The sequence below is a fragment of the Sminthopsis crassicaudata genome, chromosome 4, assembly GCF_048593235.1.
Source record: "Sminthopsis crassicaudata isolate SCR6 chromosome 4, ASM4859323v1, whole genome shotgun sequence".
Taxonomy (NCBI): Eukaryota; Metazoa; Chordata; class Mammalia; order Dasyuromorphia; family Dasyuridae; genus Sminthopsis; species Sminthopsis crassicaudata.
Window position 1 is genome coordinate 97,007,264 of NC_133620.1, and position 16,446 is coordinate 97,023,709.

General features: G+C 42.4%; 1 protein-coding gene across 9 annotated transcripts in view; it reads left to right on the forward strand.

Moving 5' to 3' along the window:
- The window catches only part of NAV1 (neuron navigator 1), a 349,961-nt gene that overhangs the window by 300,972 nt on the left and 32,543 nt on the right, over positions 1 to 16,446 (forward strand). For all 9 annotated transcript variants that reach the window (XM_074308768.1, XM_074308764.1, XM_074308770.1 and 6 more), the window contains 6 exons: positions 7,705 to 7,843; positions 9,901 to 10,198; positions 10,818 to 11,508; positions 12,514 to 12,957; positions 13,520 to 13,561; positions 14,658 to 14,806. In XM_074308768.1, the coding sequence (XP_074164869.1) occupies positions 7,705 to 7,843; positions 9,901 to 10,198; positions 10,818 to 11,508; positions 12,514 to 12,957; positions 13,520 to 13,561; positions 14,658 to 14,806 (1,763 nt within the window). The remainder of the gene's footprint in view (positions 1 to 7,704; positions 7,844 to 9,900; positions 10,199 to 10,817; positions 11,509 to 12,513; positions 12,958 to 13,519; positions 13,562 to 14,657; positions 14,807 to 16,446) is intronic.

The following is a 16,446-nucleotide window of genomic DNA, read 5'->3' on the forward strand; positions in this document are numbered from 1 at the left end:
TTCCAAGCTTATTACTTACTCCCCTCAATGTATTCTGGGCATCCAGTGAAATACTTCCTTTGCTTATCCTCCAATCCAATACTGATTCAGCTCTCTGCTCACATCACCCATGCTGGGAACTCTTCCTCCTCATTTCTGCTTCAGGTCCCTGATTCCCTTCAAGTGTGTGCTAAAGTCCTACTTTCTGTAAGAAAGAAACCTTTCCCAAGCCTTAAGCTTGGTGCTTGCCCTTGGAGAATGTCCTCAGGTTTTACTGCTTGTATTTTATTTGTACATAGTGGGTTTTATGTTATCTCCTGAGAATTCCTCGAGGGCAGGAATTGTTTTTGCCTTTCTTTTTTTTAATTGTTTGGTTTTTTTTGTTTGTTTTTTTTTTTTGGTTACATTTTAAGTTACATTTGTCTCCCTTCCCTCTTCCCTTCCTATCCTTAACTAAAGAATACCTCAATTTGACATAAACAGACTGCAAAAGACAGACAGATAGATGGATGAATAGGCAAATTAGATAGATAGATAGATAGATAGATAGATAGATAGATAGATAGATAGATAGATAGATAGATAGATAAACATAGATAAGACAATAGTTCTATAGTGAAGATAGACAGGTAGGTAGGTAGATAGCAGAAATGAATAGAGAGATAGATGAACAGATAAATGAGATAGATGAACAGACAGATAAATATCTATTTAAACATCTATACTTCTACTTATTAGTTCTTTCTCTGAAGATGGAGGCAGATAGCATTTTCATTCATAGGTCCTTTGTAGTTGATTTGAATATTTGTAATAACTCAGAATAACTTAGTTGTTCTCAGTTACTCTTTGAACACTATGGTTACTACTGTCTACAATGTAACCTTGATTCTGCTCATTTCACTCTTCATTACTTCATGCAGATCTTTTCATGTTTTTCTAAAATCAAGCTGCCCATCATTTCTTACAGCACAATACTCCATCATATAAACATGTAGCACAATTTATTCAGCCATTCCCAGTTGATGGGCATCTCCTCGATTTCCAGTTCTTAGCCACCACAAAGAAAAGTGCTATACCTCTCTTTGTTTTTTTCAGCCCTTAGCATAGGATGCTTAATAAATAGTAACTGACTGACTGATTTACTCATTATGTAACCTTAGACAAGCCACTTAATACCTCTATGTCTGAGATTCTTCATTTATAAAATGGAGTAGGAGTTTCTAAATCTATGATCCTACAATCCATTAGGCATCTCCCCCCCCCCAAAAAAAGTATATATATATATTGACATATGTTTCATTTTTAAATGAAACTGGATAAAAATTAATTCTAATTTCATCACACATTTGGAGATATCTGGAAACCTGAGATGTCATACAGACTGGGTTGTCAGGGCTTAACATTTAAAAAAAAAAGCAATATAATGGATTCAAATACTTCCTGGGACACTTAACTAGCTGTGAGACCCTGGGCAAGTCACTTTACCTCTTGTCACTTTGCCTCTCCAGTTTTCTGGAAAGGCTGATAGAATTCCTCCTTCAGCTCACTAATTAAGCATTTTCTCCTTATAATCTGTGCCTGATATTGACCACATTTCCAAGTTTCAGATCTTACCAGAGGCTTTCTTACCACCCTCTGGAAAGAATTCATCTTCTTCTATTATCTATTATCTTCTATTTTTCTATTATTAATAAAAATGATAGTAGACTTGTGTATGTAATGCTTTGAGATTTGCAAAACACTTTACAAATATCTCTTTTTATCCTTACAAACTCTGTGAGCTAGGTGCTATTATTACCCCCATTTTACAGATGAGAAAACTGAGGTTGAGAGTGATTAACTGATTTGCTGGTAAGTGTCTGAAGTAGAATCAAACTCAGATTTTCCTGACTCCAATATTTTATCTCCTGTAGCATCTGTATACTTCTTAGGTGATAGTGAGGGCTCAGGAGAACCTAGTGCTAAGGCCCTTCCTACAGGTCATTTTACCAATCTAGTAAGGCATTTGCATACTCTGCTTATCGAATATATTTTTGCTGCTGCTCCTGCAGACCTTGCTCTAAGAGCATAACTGTCTCAGTGTGTTTAATTGGATTGATCTCTCCCTCCCTCCCATTTCCACTATATCCCCAAGAAATTTCCCAGAGTCCTCTCAGGCACCTCACTAACCTACACAGTCAGTGATCTGTAAGGGAATGTTGACCCTAATACCGCTGTAGAATTGACTTAGGACCCTACTTCCTCACTCCCTTGTCCCTAAGGGAACCATGTGGTACCCATCCCCACAGGCCCTGGGCAAAGAGAGCGTAGCTGCTTCCCTAGCCCCATCCCCCTCCTCCCCAGGCACCCACCCTTTTATCCCCGATCTTCACTTCTCTGCTGATCCCAAGAAAGAAATTGATTGATAGGCCTGGAGATTAACTTTCCACATGGTTGACCATGTTTAACCCTGTGTTTCCCAAGAAAATTCAGTAAGCAGAGCACTAGCCTTCTATACCGCCCCTCCTACTTACTAGATGAGGATACATTAGTTGGGTAAGAAGATCCATAGGCCATAGGTGGATTGGATCTTGGAAAATGGAACTTGTCTTAGTTACAAAGATAACCTGAGAAACAAAAGAGATGGGTGAACAATCTAGTGATACAGGGACCCAAAAAAGATAGCTGAGATGGATTTGTCACTGAGAATCAGCACATCTCTCAACTTCTACCCAATTTGAACATGAAATTCAAAGAACAGAAAGAATTTGTGCTTTTAAACATTCTCTTCTGGGCAGATCCATCAGGAGTCTTCTAGGGGGGTTACTGATGGCAAAATCTATAAATGACCCCAGAAGCAAAAGTCATGCTTAACTTTTAAATGATATCCAAACACTTCCTATCTAATCATTCTCTGAGTACCCTCAAAGACTCCTCTGAAAACACCTCAAATTTCTAAAACTTCCCCAATAGATACTATCTTGGTTCTGGCCCCACTAATTTGGGGGAAAGGTAGATATGGTCCAGGAAAGTTCATATTCTCCCCTGTCAAACAAGGCTTCCCAGCCTCAGCCCCAGTTCCAACCTCAGGCTGCCATGAAGCCAAAACAAAGCAAGAGTTCTCTGGCATTTATGCTCTTGAGACTTCCACAGTTCCTCTCCAAAAACTTGTTCTAAGGTCTTTCCTTATGCTGAAGTCTTCATTTCTAATAATTAGCTTCAGATGGAAGACCCAGTATCACAGGCGTTCTTTGTCTTTGGCCCAAGAGGATGTTATAAATTTCATTTGTGTTTGATGGCCAAAGATCAGCTTTTGCCCTGGGAGGTATAATGGGATCATTGCGCCAACCTTGTTTCCTCCCTAGCCTCCTTATTCTGTAAAATGGGAAGAGTAATATCCTGGCTGGAGGTAAGTCCAAGATATAATCTTTGGTATGAGCTCAGAAGAAAAGTCAATCATAGCACCCTAATAATTATATTTCATAGTGACAAAGTATAAATACCAATGAATTAAGCACACTCTATTCCTCATGCTTTCTCTCTCTTTCTCTTTTTCTTTCTCTCTCTCTCAAAATGTTTGGATAAATCACTGCAGAACACAAGCCAAATGTCCAAACCACCCACTCTCCTATTCCCAGCAACTGAGTTAAAATGAGACCAGCTGAAATCTGGGCCAAACACTCCAATGACTTGCGTGTCTGATTATTATTCCATGATATGAAACTCAAAATAAATCAAAAAAGAAAATTTTGCCAGACACTAGCTAATTCACAAAAACACATTTTTAGCCTCTTTAGTCTTTGTACTCACGCAAGCTGAGATACACCAGTGCTGCTGCCCCCATGCTAAAGAACCTAAAGATGAACCTTAATAAAAGTAATCTCTTCCCCCCTCTCTCTCTTTTCTTCTTCCTCTGTGTTTCTTCCCATTCTCTCTTCTCTCTCCTCTTTCTTCTTTTTCTCTCTTCTCTCATTTTTTCCTCTCTATTTCTCTCTCCCTTTCCTCTTATCCCTTCTCTCTCCCTTCTCTTATCTTGTCTTTTTTCTCCTCTCTTCTCTCTTCCCTCCTTTTTCTTCTTTCTTTCTCTTCTTTTTTCCCAAATATATACATATATGTGTAAGTATACATATATACATACACATGTTTATATATGCATGTATATATGTGTGTGTCTATATTTCTAGATAAAGATAAATACATAGACAGACTTACACAGACATAAGAGTCTTCTTGAAGTTTCATATTCAGCTTTAGGTCCCATATCATTGAATAGGAATAGCATATGAAATAGTTGAAAGAGCACTGACCTAAAAAGTCCTAAGATGGGAAAAGCCTTTGGTTCTAGGTCCTAGTTCCAGTTCTGTTGCCATATAACCTTAGTCAAGTCATGCCTAATTTTCTGTAAAATGGCAGATGGGAAGTATGTTTGGACCATATAATCTTCCAGAGACTCCTCTAGCTCTAACATTCTAAGGTTTTTGAGTCAAGTCCTAAGAGCAATGAAATGAAAGACTTAAAAACATGAGAAAAGGTTAGAGAACTAGAACAAATCAGCAGTTTAGAAATGAGAACACTGAGAGATTTCAAAGAAACCTTCCTTGTATTTTCCTGAGGAAAAAATAAGAAAAAATTGATATGAAAGGAAGAAAGAGCTCTTTAGCTTAGACAGAAGGTAGAAATTTTTGACCATATGATAAATTAAGCCCAGAAATGAATTCTCAAAAAAAAAAAAAAAAAAAAAAAAAAAAAGACAAACATTTTAAAAGTAGGATTCTTGGAATTTAGATTTCATCATTTAGATCTCATCTAGGTTGGGTTATTGCAATAGCTCCCTAATTGGTTTCCCTGCCCCTGATCTTTCCCCTCCTTACTTCGTCTTCCACACAACTTTCAAAATGATACTCCTAACCACAGATCTGACCATACCACTCCTCATCCAGGATCTAGAAACTCCAGTAGCTCCCTATTCTTCTAGGATATTTAAATGTTCAACATTTAAATGCCCTCAGTATCTGACTATTTTTCCAGACTTAGGTTGTCTGTCATTCCCCTTCACATACTCCACATTCTAAGCAAACTGTTATTACTTAGATTAGTGGTTTCATGTGCAATAATTTTTTCCTATTTTGCTATACTATGCAAATGCTTGTTTTATTTCATAAATTCAGAATAAATAAATTTTTTAAAACTGCTATTACCTGCTATTTCTTATACATGACATTTATTCTCTCACCTCCATCCATACTTTTGCATTATTTTTGCAATGCTCTCTGCCCTCACCTGTGCCTTTGGGAATTCCTAGTTTCTTCATAGCCCTAGTGTGAGGTCTTTCCTGATTCCTCTCAATTGTTGGTATATCTCCTTTTCCCCGATATTATTTTTGTTCATATTTTGTATCACCTTATTATATATTATTGTATTGTTTTCCCCTAAGTAGAATATAAGCTCCTTAAGGAAGCTCTGTTTCATTTGGGGTTTTATTCCTCCAGTGCCTGGCATGTAATCGGTACTTAATGTTGAATTGAATTGGCTCCAAGTTTAGTGATCTTAACACTATACATGGAGATAAAACAAGATTATTAGTACATGAACCAGGATCTCTTTGTAATTATATATGGATTCACACACACATAAGATATATAACAGCAGCCTTTCTCTGACAGCCTGGGCCTGTTATCCCAAGCAATTGGCCAAGAAGTTAAATGACTCTGTACATACCCAGCCTCTACCTCTGTTTGAACTTCAAGTGCCCCCAGCAGTTAACTTCTCAGCGATACCATGAGTCTGATTCATATAACCTTGAATGACAGCAGAACATAGGGACTGTCTGGAGATATAAAATGACCCCGGCAAGAACCTGCTTAATATGACAAAAGACTGAAAACAGGGCAGGGGGGAGAGGTAAGGAAGCAATAGGGGGAAATAGGTCAGGAGGGAGCCTAATGGAAAGTTAAGTTTCAAATTTTTTACTGTTGGAAAACATAACTAGGAGCAAAGACACGCCTAGAAGACAAAGGAGAGGAAAGTCTCCGGGTTAGGGGAAGGAGGAGGGGAGAGGAAGAAGAAAAATTAAAATTAATGGGAGGAAAAAAAGATAAATGGGATGACTGTCAACAGAGAGAAATTGCATGATTTATGTGAAACTTGAATATAGCTTCTAATAACTCTAAAAATGTGCCTTTGTGTTTTGGAGATATATTATTTTGTCACCCCCTACCCACTCCCCTCTAGGGTAACTCAGAAAAGTTAGAAGTTAGCTCCATTTGCAGGGGAGAAAGAAGGAGATTAATTTCTAAGACTTCGACTTTTTCCATTGTTAATTTAAAAATCTGAATACATGAACCTTCTGCCTATGATTTGAAAAGACTAGTTGTATAAATATGGAAAGGCAACATACTTTGTTGGGGATTGTGTATCCTTAGCATCAGTTTTCTTTCTCTAAAATGGGGATAATATCTCCTCTACCTATTTCACAAGTTCATTGCAATTAATACAGTTAGTAAATCTTACAGCACTGTACTAAAATGAGGTGTTTTTTTTTAATACTCAATGGTACTTTTTCTAATTACATATAAAAAGTTTTCAACATTCAAATTTCATAAGAGATATGTGAAAAAAAATCTAAATGAGGGTGGTAGTAGAGAAAATAAATATTTATTAAGCATTGACTTTGTGCCAGGCATTTGCTTTCCAAATATTATCTTATTTGATCCTCACAACATGAGAGGTAGATGTTATAATCCCCATTTTACTGTTGAAGAAACTGAGTCAGGCAGAGGTTGACTTAAAGTTATAAGAATTGTTAATCTAGGGCGAGAAAATTAACCTTGGAGCTAATTGCTGAAAACTGGTGTATAAAAAAAGGAAAAAACATATGAAAGAGGAAATAATTGACTGCTAATCTGAAACTTAAGCTCTGGATACCTTGTTTTGCCATAATGTTTATTGAATTTTTTTTTTTTATTATATGGGCCTGGCCTTAGACTAATAAAAATTTCCTGTGACAGATAATTTAATAAGCACTTAAAATGTACTGAGCAATATGCTCAAATAAATTCCAGGAAGCACAACTCTTCTTGCCCTCAATAAGCTTATATTCTAATAGAGAAAGACTACACATTTAAAAAAAAAAAAAAATCCTAGCTGGAAGGGGTAGGAAACAGGAGAAATATCCAGGAAGTTACAGGGAAGCCTGGTTCCAGGCAAGCTATGGCAAGATCTCTCCTCTTCAATCTCAGAATCCCCAGGGCAAAGTATAAAGTTTTGTTTTGTCTTGGGGAGGAGAGGGGGAGGTTGGGTCTGAGGATGATAAAATGAAGACAACAGGAAACAACTAAACTGTCCAGAATGGCCTTAGTATCTGAAGTGACTAATTTGAGTCATTAGATTGAAGCCTTCCCCAACACCTAGGAAGAATCAGCGTAAGCTTGGAGGAAAGCTAGCCCCCATAAATGCCATTTTGGAATTTCTTCCCTGGAAATTGCACCAGTTGGTGGTCCAGTGAAGCAACCCAGGCCAAGTATAGATCTTGATTGCACTCACAGGAGAACCCTGAATCATAAACAGATTAAAGCTTTATTCTCCGTCATTGGGGGTATGAGATCTCACCCCGTAGCCTTCTCCTTCCAGATGGTGCTTTACAATAAATCTTTCTTTTAAGAACAAGCTATTTTTCCAGGGGTCCAAAAAACATCCCCAGGCCTGGATCCTGTCTTAACCTTCTGGCCTTTCTCTCTCGTCCTACAGCTGGGATGAGAGCAGCAGCATCAGCAGCGGGCTCAGCGATGCCTCGGACAACCTCAGTTCTGAAGAATTCAACGCTAGCTCCTCGCTCAACTCCCTCCCCACCACCCCTACTGCTTCTCGGAGGAACTCGACCGTAGTGGTGAGTGAGTCTGAAAAATGACCAACCCACAGTCCAGGAGGAGCTAGGAGACCAAGCAGGTGCCCAGGCCTTCCCTGGACACACACGCTGACCATTTCCTTGTGCCTTCAGCGGGTCAGAGAGCAAATCCACTGAACCTTCCCCTGAGCCATCTGTTCTGGCCAGATTTAGACTCCCCCCAGTTTTTTGGTGTTCCCCTAATTTAGGGGTGACGTGCTCAAACAGTTAGGACTAGACTGGGAAAGAGGCAACCAAAACACCTCTTTATTTAACCATATGTTCCACAAGTATCTCAAACATGTGCACAACAGATTTCTGTCCAAATCCACCCCTTTTCTGAGTATCTCCCTTCTTCTTTCAAGGGAGCCACCATCTTCCCAGTTACCCAGGTTTGAAATCTTCACATCATCGATGATTCTTTATTCTCCCTCATTCTACATATGCAATTAGTTATAAAATCTTCTTGTTTCTGTCTCCGCGATATGTCTTGTGTGTGTGAGTGTATATCCCCTTCTCTATTTTTACACAGCACCACTTTGTTTTGTTTATTTTATTTATTTGTTTTATTACCTCTCCCCTGGATCATCACAACAGCCTCCTAATTGATCTCTCTGCCTAGTGTCTCTGCCCATTCCAGTTCATCCTCCATGCAGCTGCCAAAGCAGTTTTCCAAAAGCATAGTTCTTAACATGCCATTCTTCTTCTCAGTAACATGTCTTCCCTCTACCGTTGGCTCCCTGATATCTCCAGAAGCAGAGCCTTTCATAACTTGGTCCTGTCCTACCTTGCCAGTATTCTTACACTTTACTCCCCTTCTCTCACTCTGCAGTTAAGCTTTACTGACCTCCTGGCTGCAGCACATTCCTTTCCTTCCTTCTGGCCTTCCCACATGCTTGGAATCCCCTCCCTTCTCACTTCCACTTCCTAAAATCCTGGTCTTCCAGCACGACTTAAATCAAATGACACCTTCTGCAAGAGCCCTTTCCCAGCCCCACCTCCTGTCCCTCAGCTGCTAGTGCCTTCTCCTCTGAGGCAGTCCTCCATCTATTCTGCAGGGATCTTGTATGTACACGTATGTGTGTGTATGTATATATGTGTATATACACAGGTATCACAGATACATAGATAGAGAGATATTGGACTTTTGGAAAAGCAAAAATAGTCTTTGCCGTAAGTGAATTAAAAGTCTAATGGAAACAACATAGATATGATATATAGATATATAGATATATATACACATACATATAGAAATAGATATATAGATCAAGAGAGAGAGAGTGTGTGTGTGCGTGTGTGTGTGTCCGTGTCCCAAAAGTTTTGACACAGTTTGAAGCTCTTAAAACTTAAAATGTTTTAAGTTCTTTATTTTGGGGGCAACACCCTGTGCATATATATAAATATAAATAGATATTTCCACATCTATATACATAAGTATATAACACACATATGTTGTCTCCTGGCCATAAGCTACTTTAGGGCAAAAACTATTGTTGCTTTTTCTTTATATTCTTAATTCTTAGCATAATAATTGGCAGATAGATAGATTAGATAGATAGACGGTGTTTCAAAAGTTTTGGCACAATTTGAAGCCCTTAAAGCTTAAACTTTTTAAGTTCTTTGATTTTGGGGAACACCCCGTATATATATATATATATATATATATACATAAATAGATATTTCCACGCCTATATACATAAGTGCATAATCATGTCTATGTTGTCTCTCTCATTAAGTCAAAAGCTATTTTAGGGCAAAGGCTATTTATGCTTTATATATATATTTCCCCCCCGAGGCTGGGGCTAAGTGACTTGCCCAGGGTCACACAGCCAAGAAGTGTTAAGTGTCTGAGTAGAATTGAACTCAGGTCCCCCTGATTCCAGGGCTGGTGCTCTCTCCACCTAGCTGCCCTTTCTTCTTTATATTCTCAGTTATTAGTATAGTAATGGGCAAATATGAAATTCTTAACAAATGTTTGTCAATTGATTACACTCATCCCTCACCTCTGGCAAGTTGTGCAGACAAGGTCTCACTCTTTCCACTTCCCTTCCCCACCCCAGTTACGCACAGACTCAGAAAAGCGCTCGCTGGTGGAGAGCGGGCTAAGCTGGTTCAGTGAGTCGGAGGAAAAGGGTCCGAAGAAGCTGGAGTACGACAGCGGCAGCCTCAAGATGGAGCCCGGGACCTCCAAGTGGAGGCGAGAACGGCCAGAGAGCTGTGATGAGACGTCCAAGGGTGGAGAGCTGAAGAAGCCCATCAGCCTCGGAACCCCGGGGTCTCTGAAGAAGGGCAAGACCCCCCCGGTGGCCGTCACCTCACCCATCACCCACACAGCCCAGAGTGCCCTCAAAGTGGCAGGTAAGCCGGGGGAGGCATTGGGAGTGAAACACATCCATTCCAGATCCTGATACTATGCATGGGAAGCTTCCATACATGTTCTTTTAGGAATTCTTTTACTCTTCTTAGGTCTTAGATGGACAGATTACCATACAGGCCCAGAAAGGTAGAGGTACAAGGAGCGGATTATTCCTAAAATGCTTGCTTCAAAGGGATGAGTCAGGCAGCCACATCTAGACAGTTTTGTTGTTGGTAAACATTCCCAACCAGATATCTTTTAGTCTTTAGCAACATATCCCTCAAGTCTATTATTGCCAATTATTTTCTTCTGACTTAACACTCTCCTTATTATCATTATTTGCCTTCCCAGAACTCTTAGTGGATTTGGTCCCTTCTTGGCCCTCTTGTGTGGAAACTCACTAGAGATGCCCATGATTCAGCAGAGTATCTAAAACCATCCACAAGTCACCCTGAGGCTCCTAGTGGATTTCTAGAATTTTCCTCCTTAGGCTGAATCTTGCTCAGCATTTCCTGTACCAAGTTCCCCAGATTCTGGGTCTGGCCCTTAGACCTGCACAAAGGAGCTCAGAGACATGTCTTAGTCTCTCATTCCCTTTACCTGACCCCCACTCTCTCGCAGGCAAGCCCGAAGGGAAGGCCACAGACAAAGGCAAACTCTCAGTGAAGAATACCGGGCTGCAGCGTTCCTCCTCAGACGCTGGCCGAGACCGCCTTGCAGACGCCAAGAAGCCCCCCTCAGGCATTGCTCGGCCCTCCACCTCCAGTTCCTTTGGCTACAAGAAGCCTCCCCCAGCCACGGGCACGGCCACTGTCATGCAGGCAGGTGGTTCAGCCACCCTGAGTAAGATCCAGAAGTCGTCGGGCATCCCTGTCAAGCCGGTGAATGGGCGCAAGACCAGCCTGGATGCCTCCAACAGCACTGAGCCCGGATTCATGGCTCCCGGGGCTCGCACCAACATCCAGTATCGAAGTCTGCCCCGGCCAGCCAAGTCCAGCTCCATGAGTGTGACAGGCAGGGGCGGACCCCGTCCTGTGAGCAGCAGCATCGATCCCAGTCTCCTCAGTACCAAGCAAGGCAGCCTCTCAACTTCAAGGCTGAAGGAACCTTCAAAGGTTGCGGGGGGTCGGACTACACCGGCCCCAGTAAATCAGACAGACAGGGAAAAGGAGAAAGCCAAAGCCAAGGCAGTGGCCTTGGACCCAGACAATGTTTCCTTGAAAAGTATCGGCTCACCAGAGAGCACCCCCAAAAATCAAGGGAGCCAGCCGCCAGCCACCAAGATTGCAGAACTGCCACCAACTCCTCTCAGGTACCAACATCCCTTTGCTTTCTCCCCTCTGCTTCTCTCCCCCTTGTTCCCTCCCCTCTGTTTTCCTCTCTCTGGTCCCTTCCCTCTGATCTCCCCATCCTGCTCTCCTCCCCTCTGCTTCTCTCCCCCTTGTTCTCTCCCCTCTGTTCTCCTCCTCCCTGCTCCCTTCCCTCTGATCCCCTTCCCTCTGATTTCCCCATCCTGCTCTCCTCCCTTCTGCTCCCCTCCTCCTTGTTCCCTTCCCTCTGCTCTCTTCTCCTTTCTCCCTCCTCTCTGCTCCCTCCCCTCTACTCTCCTCCCTTTCCTTCCCCTCCTCTTCCCTTCTTTCCCTATAGCCTATAATGACAATTACTCACATTTGCACAGCAATTTTTCTTGGGAGGGGAGGGTTAAGGTTTTTGCAAAGCACTTTTCTTACAGACTTATGAGAATTAGTTCAAGTATTATTATTTTTAATAATTAAATTATTTTAAATTAGATTTATATTAATCTTATTTTTTCATCTTGATTTTCCCTTCTATCTCTACCTTACCTTCTCCCAGAGAACCATGCTTTTACAACAAAGAAATTGATTTGTTTTAAAAGAAAGAAAAAGAAGGGGGGGAAATCCATTAAAAACCAATCAACTCAAAAAAAGTTAAATTCAGTACTTCATACTCACAGACCTCAATGTTTAAAAAGCCCTAAATATTCAGTGCAAATATTATTAACCCTATTTACAGATGAGAAAGTAGAGGCATGAGGAGGTTAAAGGACTTGTTCAGGGTTAGAGTTCTCCTGAATCTAAGTCCAGCATTTTCTTAGCTACGGCATGCTATATTAATGTGTAGAGTTTTTTTTATTAAAGGGTTCATTTCTTCCTCTGGTATGTGCTATCTTTCTCCTTTGACAGTCAGGGTCCATGTCTCCTCAGTCCAGTATTTTGAAACATCCCCTAAGACAAGGTCTACCCACAGGGAAGGGACCCTTACTAAATGGTGTTTTCTTAACTTGATTTTCCTCCAGGGCCACATCCAAGAGCTTTGTTAAGCCTCCATCTTTGGCCAACTTGGACAAGGTCAATTCCAACAGTTTAGACCTACCATCCTCCAGTGAAGTCCATGCCCCCAAGATCCCAGATCTGCATCCCACGGGCTCTGCAACGGGTGGCCCCCTCCCCACTTGCTTTACTCCCAGCCCGGCACCCATCCTCAATATTAACTCAGCCAGCTTCTCTCAGGGCCTGGAGCTTATGAGCGGCTTCAATGTCCCCAAGGAACCCCGCATGTACCCCAAGCTCTCCGGCTTGCACAGGAGTATGGAGTCGCTCCAGATGCCAATGAGCCTGCCCAGTGCCTTCCCCAGCAGTACCCCTGCCCCCACCACGCCTGTACCCCCCGCTGTGCCCACAGAGGAAGAGGCAGGGGAGCTGACCTGGAGTGGGAGCCCAAGAGCCGGGCAGTTGGAAAGGTAAGAAAATCGCAAAGGGAACTGTCTTACACCTGCCTATCAAATTAATGAAGCTGATTGAGCTTTCTCACCATTGCCATCCCCCATCTGCCCCTTACCCCGACACCCATCCTTATTTCCTTTTTTGCCCTAATTCCCAAAAATATTCTCCTCACCTAAGCCTTGCTTCCTAACCCTAGTAGAACCTTCCCAAAAGTAAAAAGACGCTCCTGGGAAATCATCCAGGATACACTCTGGGGCCTTTTCTCTTTTTGTTTATAGAAATAAAGTAGCTCATTGTTCCATGGACTTTGGATGCTCAGTAAGCCTCCAGGGTCTTGTTGAATTACTGAGTCTCTCAGTCCTATAGTCACAAATACTATCTTCTGAGTCAACCCATGTGACATTTCTATTCAAATTATCCATCCAACCGTTTTCTCCCTCTAGATGGCAGCTCCTAAGATCTGAATCTCCTTAGCACCTAATCCAGTATTGTGCACAGAGTAGGTGCTAACTGGATGTTTGTAGCATTAAATGGAATTGATTTGAACTTATATGACATTCTTCTCTTTCATTTCTACAGTAATCAGCGAGATCGGAACACACTTCCCAAGAAGGGGCTCAGGTAACTTGAACAACATTTTTTTCTCCCACATTCTCTTTACTTTCATTCCTAATAGCTCCTTCCATTCACTACCATCCACCCACCTCATTTGCTAGTTTAGTGACCCATTGCGTGCCATACGTGACTTATGAGTCTGCTCTCTATGAGTTATTCTTTTCTGGTAAAAGGAAAAAACATGTTTCTGCAGGAGAAACAGTGATTTGCACATAGTGAGTGACTAATAAATGTTGATTAAATTAAGTTGAGATAATAAGCTCACCTGTACTATCTAATTTTATTCTGGGAGAATTGTATCTTCTCCCCAGAAAAAGAATAATTTAGATGGCTTCAAAAGAGCATCTTACTTGGCCAAATACACAGTAGGCTTTCTGGTGAGCCAGTGGTTACATACAAAGAGTTATCAAGTCTCAGGTGGCATGGTTTGGAGGGAAAGATACTAAACCTAGAAATGAGAAGCATGAACCTTAGTTTCCTCTTTCACAAAATGAAAAAAATAACACTTCTACAAACTACCTTATAGATTGTTGTGAGGAAAGGGGCAAAGGAAGGGAGGAAGAAGGGAAGGAGGGAAGGAAGGAGGAAAGAAAGAAGAAAGGAAGGAGGGAGGGAAGGAGGAAAGAAAGAAGAAAGGAAGGAGGGAAGGAGGAAAGAAGGAAGGAAGGATGAAAGATAGAAGAAAGGAAGGAAGGAGAAAAGAAAGAAAGGAAGGAAGGAGAGAGGGAAAGAAGGAAGGAAGGAAGGAAAGGAGGGAGGGAAAGAGGAAAGAAAGAGAAGAGGGAGGAAAGGAAGAAGGGGGAAGGAAGGAGGGAAAGGTGCTGGTGGTTGTTTATTGCCCCCTTGGAAGCTAGTGGGAATTCTGGGCTTACACCCATGTCCTGCTGTAGTGGATAAAAAAAAAAAACTGGACGTGGAATGAGCAAGATTAAGGTTCAGATCTTGCCTCTGACCCCAACTAACCCATCTGAAATAAGAGGACAGACTAGATGGCCATCCCATTATCCCTGGGCTGTCACCACTACCCATCCCCTTGTGCTCACTGTCTCCCTTCCCCAGTCTCTGGGTCCTGCATCATTCATATTCTGGATGCTTCCTACAGGTACCAGCTGCAGTCCCAGGAGGAGACCAAGGAGCGGAGGCACTCACACACCATCGGGGGGCTGCCAGAGTCAGACGACCAGTCAGATCTGCCTTCACCACCTGCCCTCTCCATGTCTTTGAGTGGAAAGAGCCAGCTCACCAACATAGGTCAGTGCTTTGTTTTGCTTTCTTTCTTCTTTGGTCCGCTTGCTGGTGCATGGGAAGAAGCAGGGGTCATCCTTTAGGTCAGGAGGGCCGGTCTCCTGGTTTTCCACCTCTGATTCGATTCACTGAGTGAGACATTAGTGTAATGGTAGCGGAATGTCTTATGGTGCATCTGCTTCTCCATCCCAAACACAAACCAATGGATATTGGCAAATTGCTTTGGAATCCTAAATTAGAAAGCCGCCTGAGTCTTGCCTGGGACCGTCCTCATGCTGGGGGCACTGAGTGACAAAAATAAATGCAGTGAGTGGGAGTGATGGAGCCTATACCATGCTGAGGGTATTGTCCTGTGTCCCTGCCGGGGTGGGGAGGAAGAGAAGCAGGGGGAGGGAAAGACACAGAAAGGGGGGAGAGAGAGAAGGAGGGAGAGAAAGAGAGAGAGAGAGGAAGAGGGAAGACAGAGAGACAGACAGAGACAGAGGGCGGGAGGGAGAAAGAGAGAGAGAGAGAAAAGGAAAAAGGGAGACAGACAAACAGAAAGGGAGGGAGGGAAAAAGGGAGAGTGAGAGATAAAAAGACAGACAGAGAAAGAGGGAGGAGGAAAGAGACAAACACAGAGAGACGTAGAAGTACTTGGGTAAGGAAGGAGAAGGGAGGGCAAGACTGAGGAAAAGCTTTGAGTTTAAAAGAGAGGATCTTCCTAAAGCACCAAGAAAATACCCCACCCAGTTCCTCAGCCTCACCAGCTTCGGGCTCTGGATAAAGGCCACCCTGCCCTCAGGCAGAGTGCTGCCCAGAATTCGGTCTGCTCTGGGTCCCACCCAGCCTTTTCTTGCCTCAGTGCCCTAAAGAGAGGAAGCCAGGATATGACTTAGTTGCTCAAAAGTAAAAGGGGAAGGAATAGCAGCATCTGGCCGCCATCACAAGGCCGGGCTCAGCAGTACTGTCAGTAGGACAGGGCATAGGGCCAGGCTGTCAAGTCTATTTGTGGTGTCTGTCTGAAAACCATTACCCAGTGCATTGGCAGGGAGCATAAAGGTCTGAGGGAAGGGACTGAAGCTCAGTAAACATGACACTTCCCCGTGACACTAAGAATCTGCAACCCGTCAAGCTGTGCAGAATTGGAGATCCGAACAGCCCAGAAAAGACTGGACTGCTGAGAAGGGAAGGCGGTTAAGTATCAATCTCCAGATCAATAAGAGCTATTATGCAAAGGATAGGGCTCAGCTGTTCCTTATCACCACAGAAGACGGAGCAAGAAGACATAGATTTATAGTTCATGCTTAGGTACTGAGGTTAAACAGCACCAGGGAAAAGAGTTGCAAGGAACCTTCGTCTGAAGACATTTTTCAATTAGACATCAATCAATTGGCAAGCACCTATTTTATACCAGGCACTGTATCAAATGCAGACAAAAGTGAAATGGTGCTTTTCCTCTAGGAGCTTACATTTGATGTGGGGAAACTAGGGGTACATACTTAGATAATAAATATAATAGTCAGGGAGGGGCAAGGTGCTAACCACAGGCTTCAGGAAGGGCCTCATGGACAGGATGGTGCTTGAACTGAGTTTTGAAGAAAACTGGGGATTCTGAAAGGCAGCAGTAACGTGTGAGAGCATTCCAGACTTGGGTGGGGAAGGGG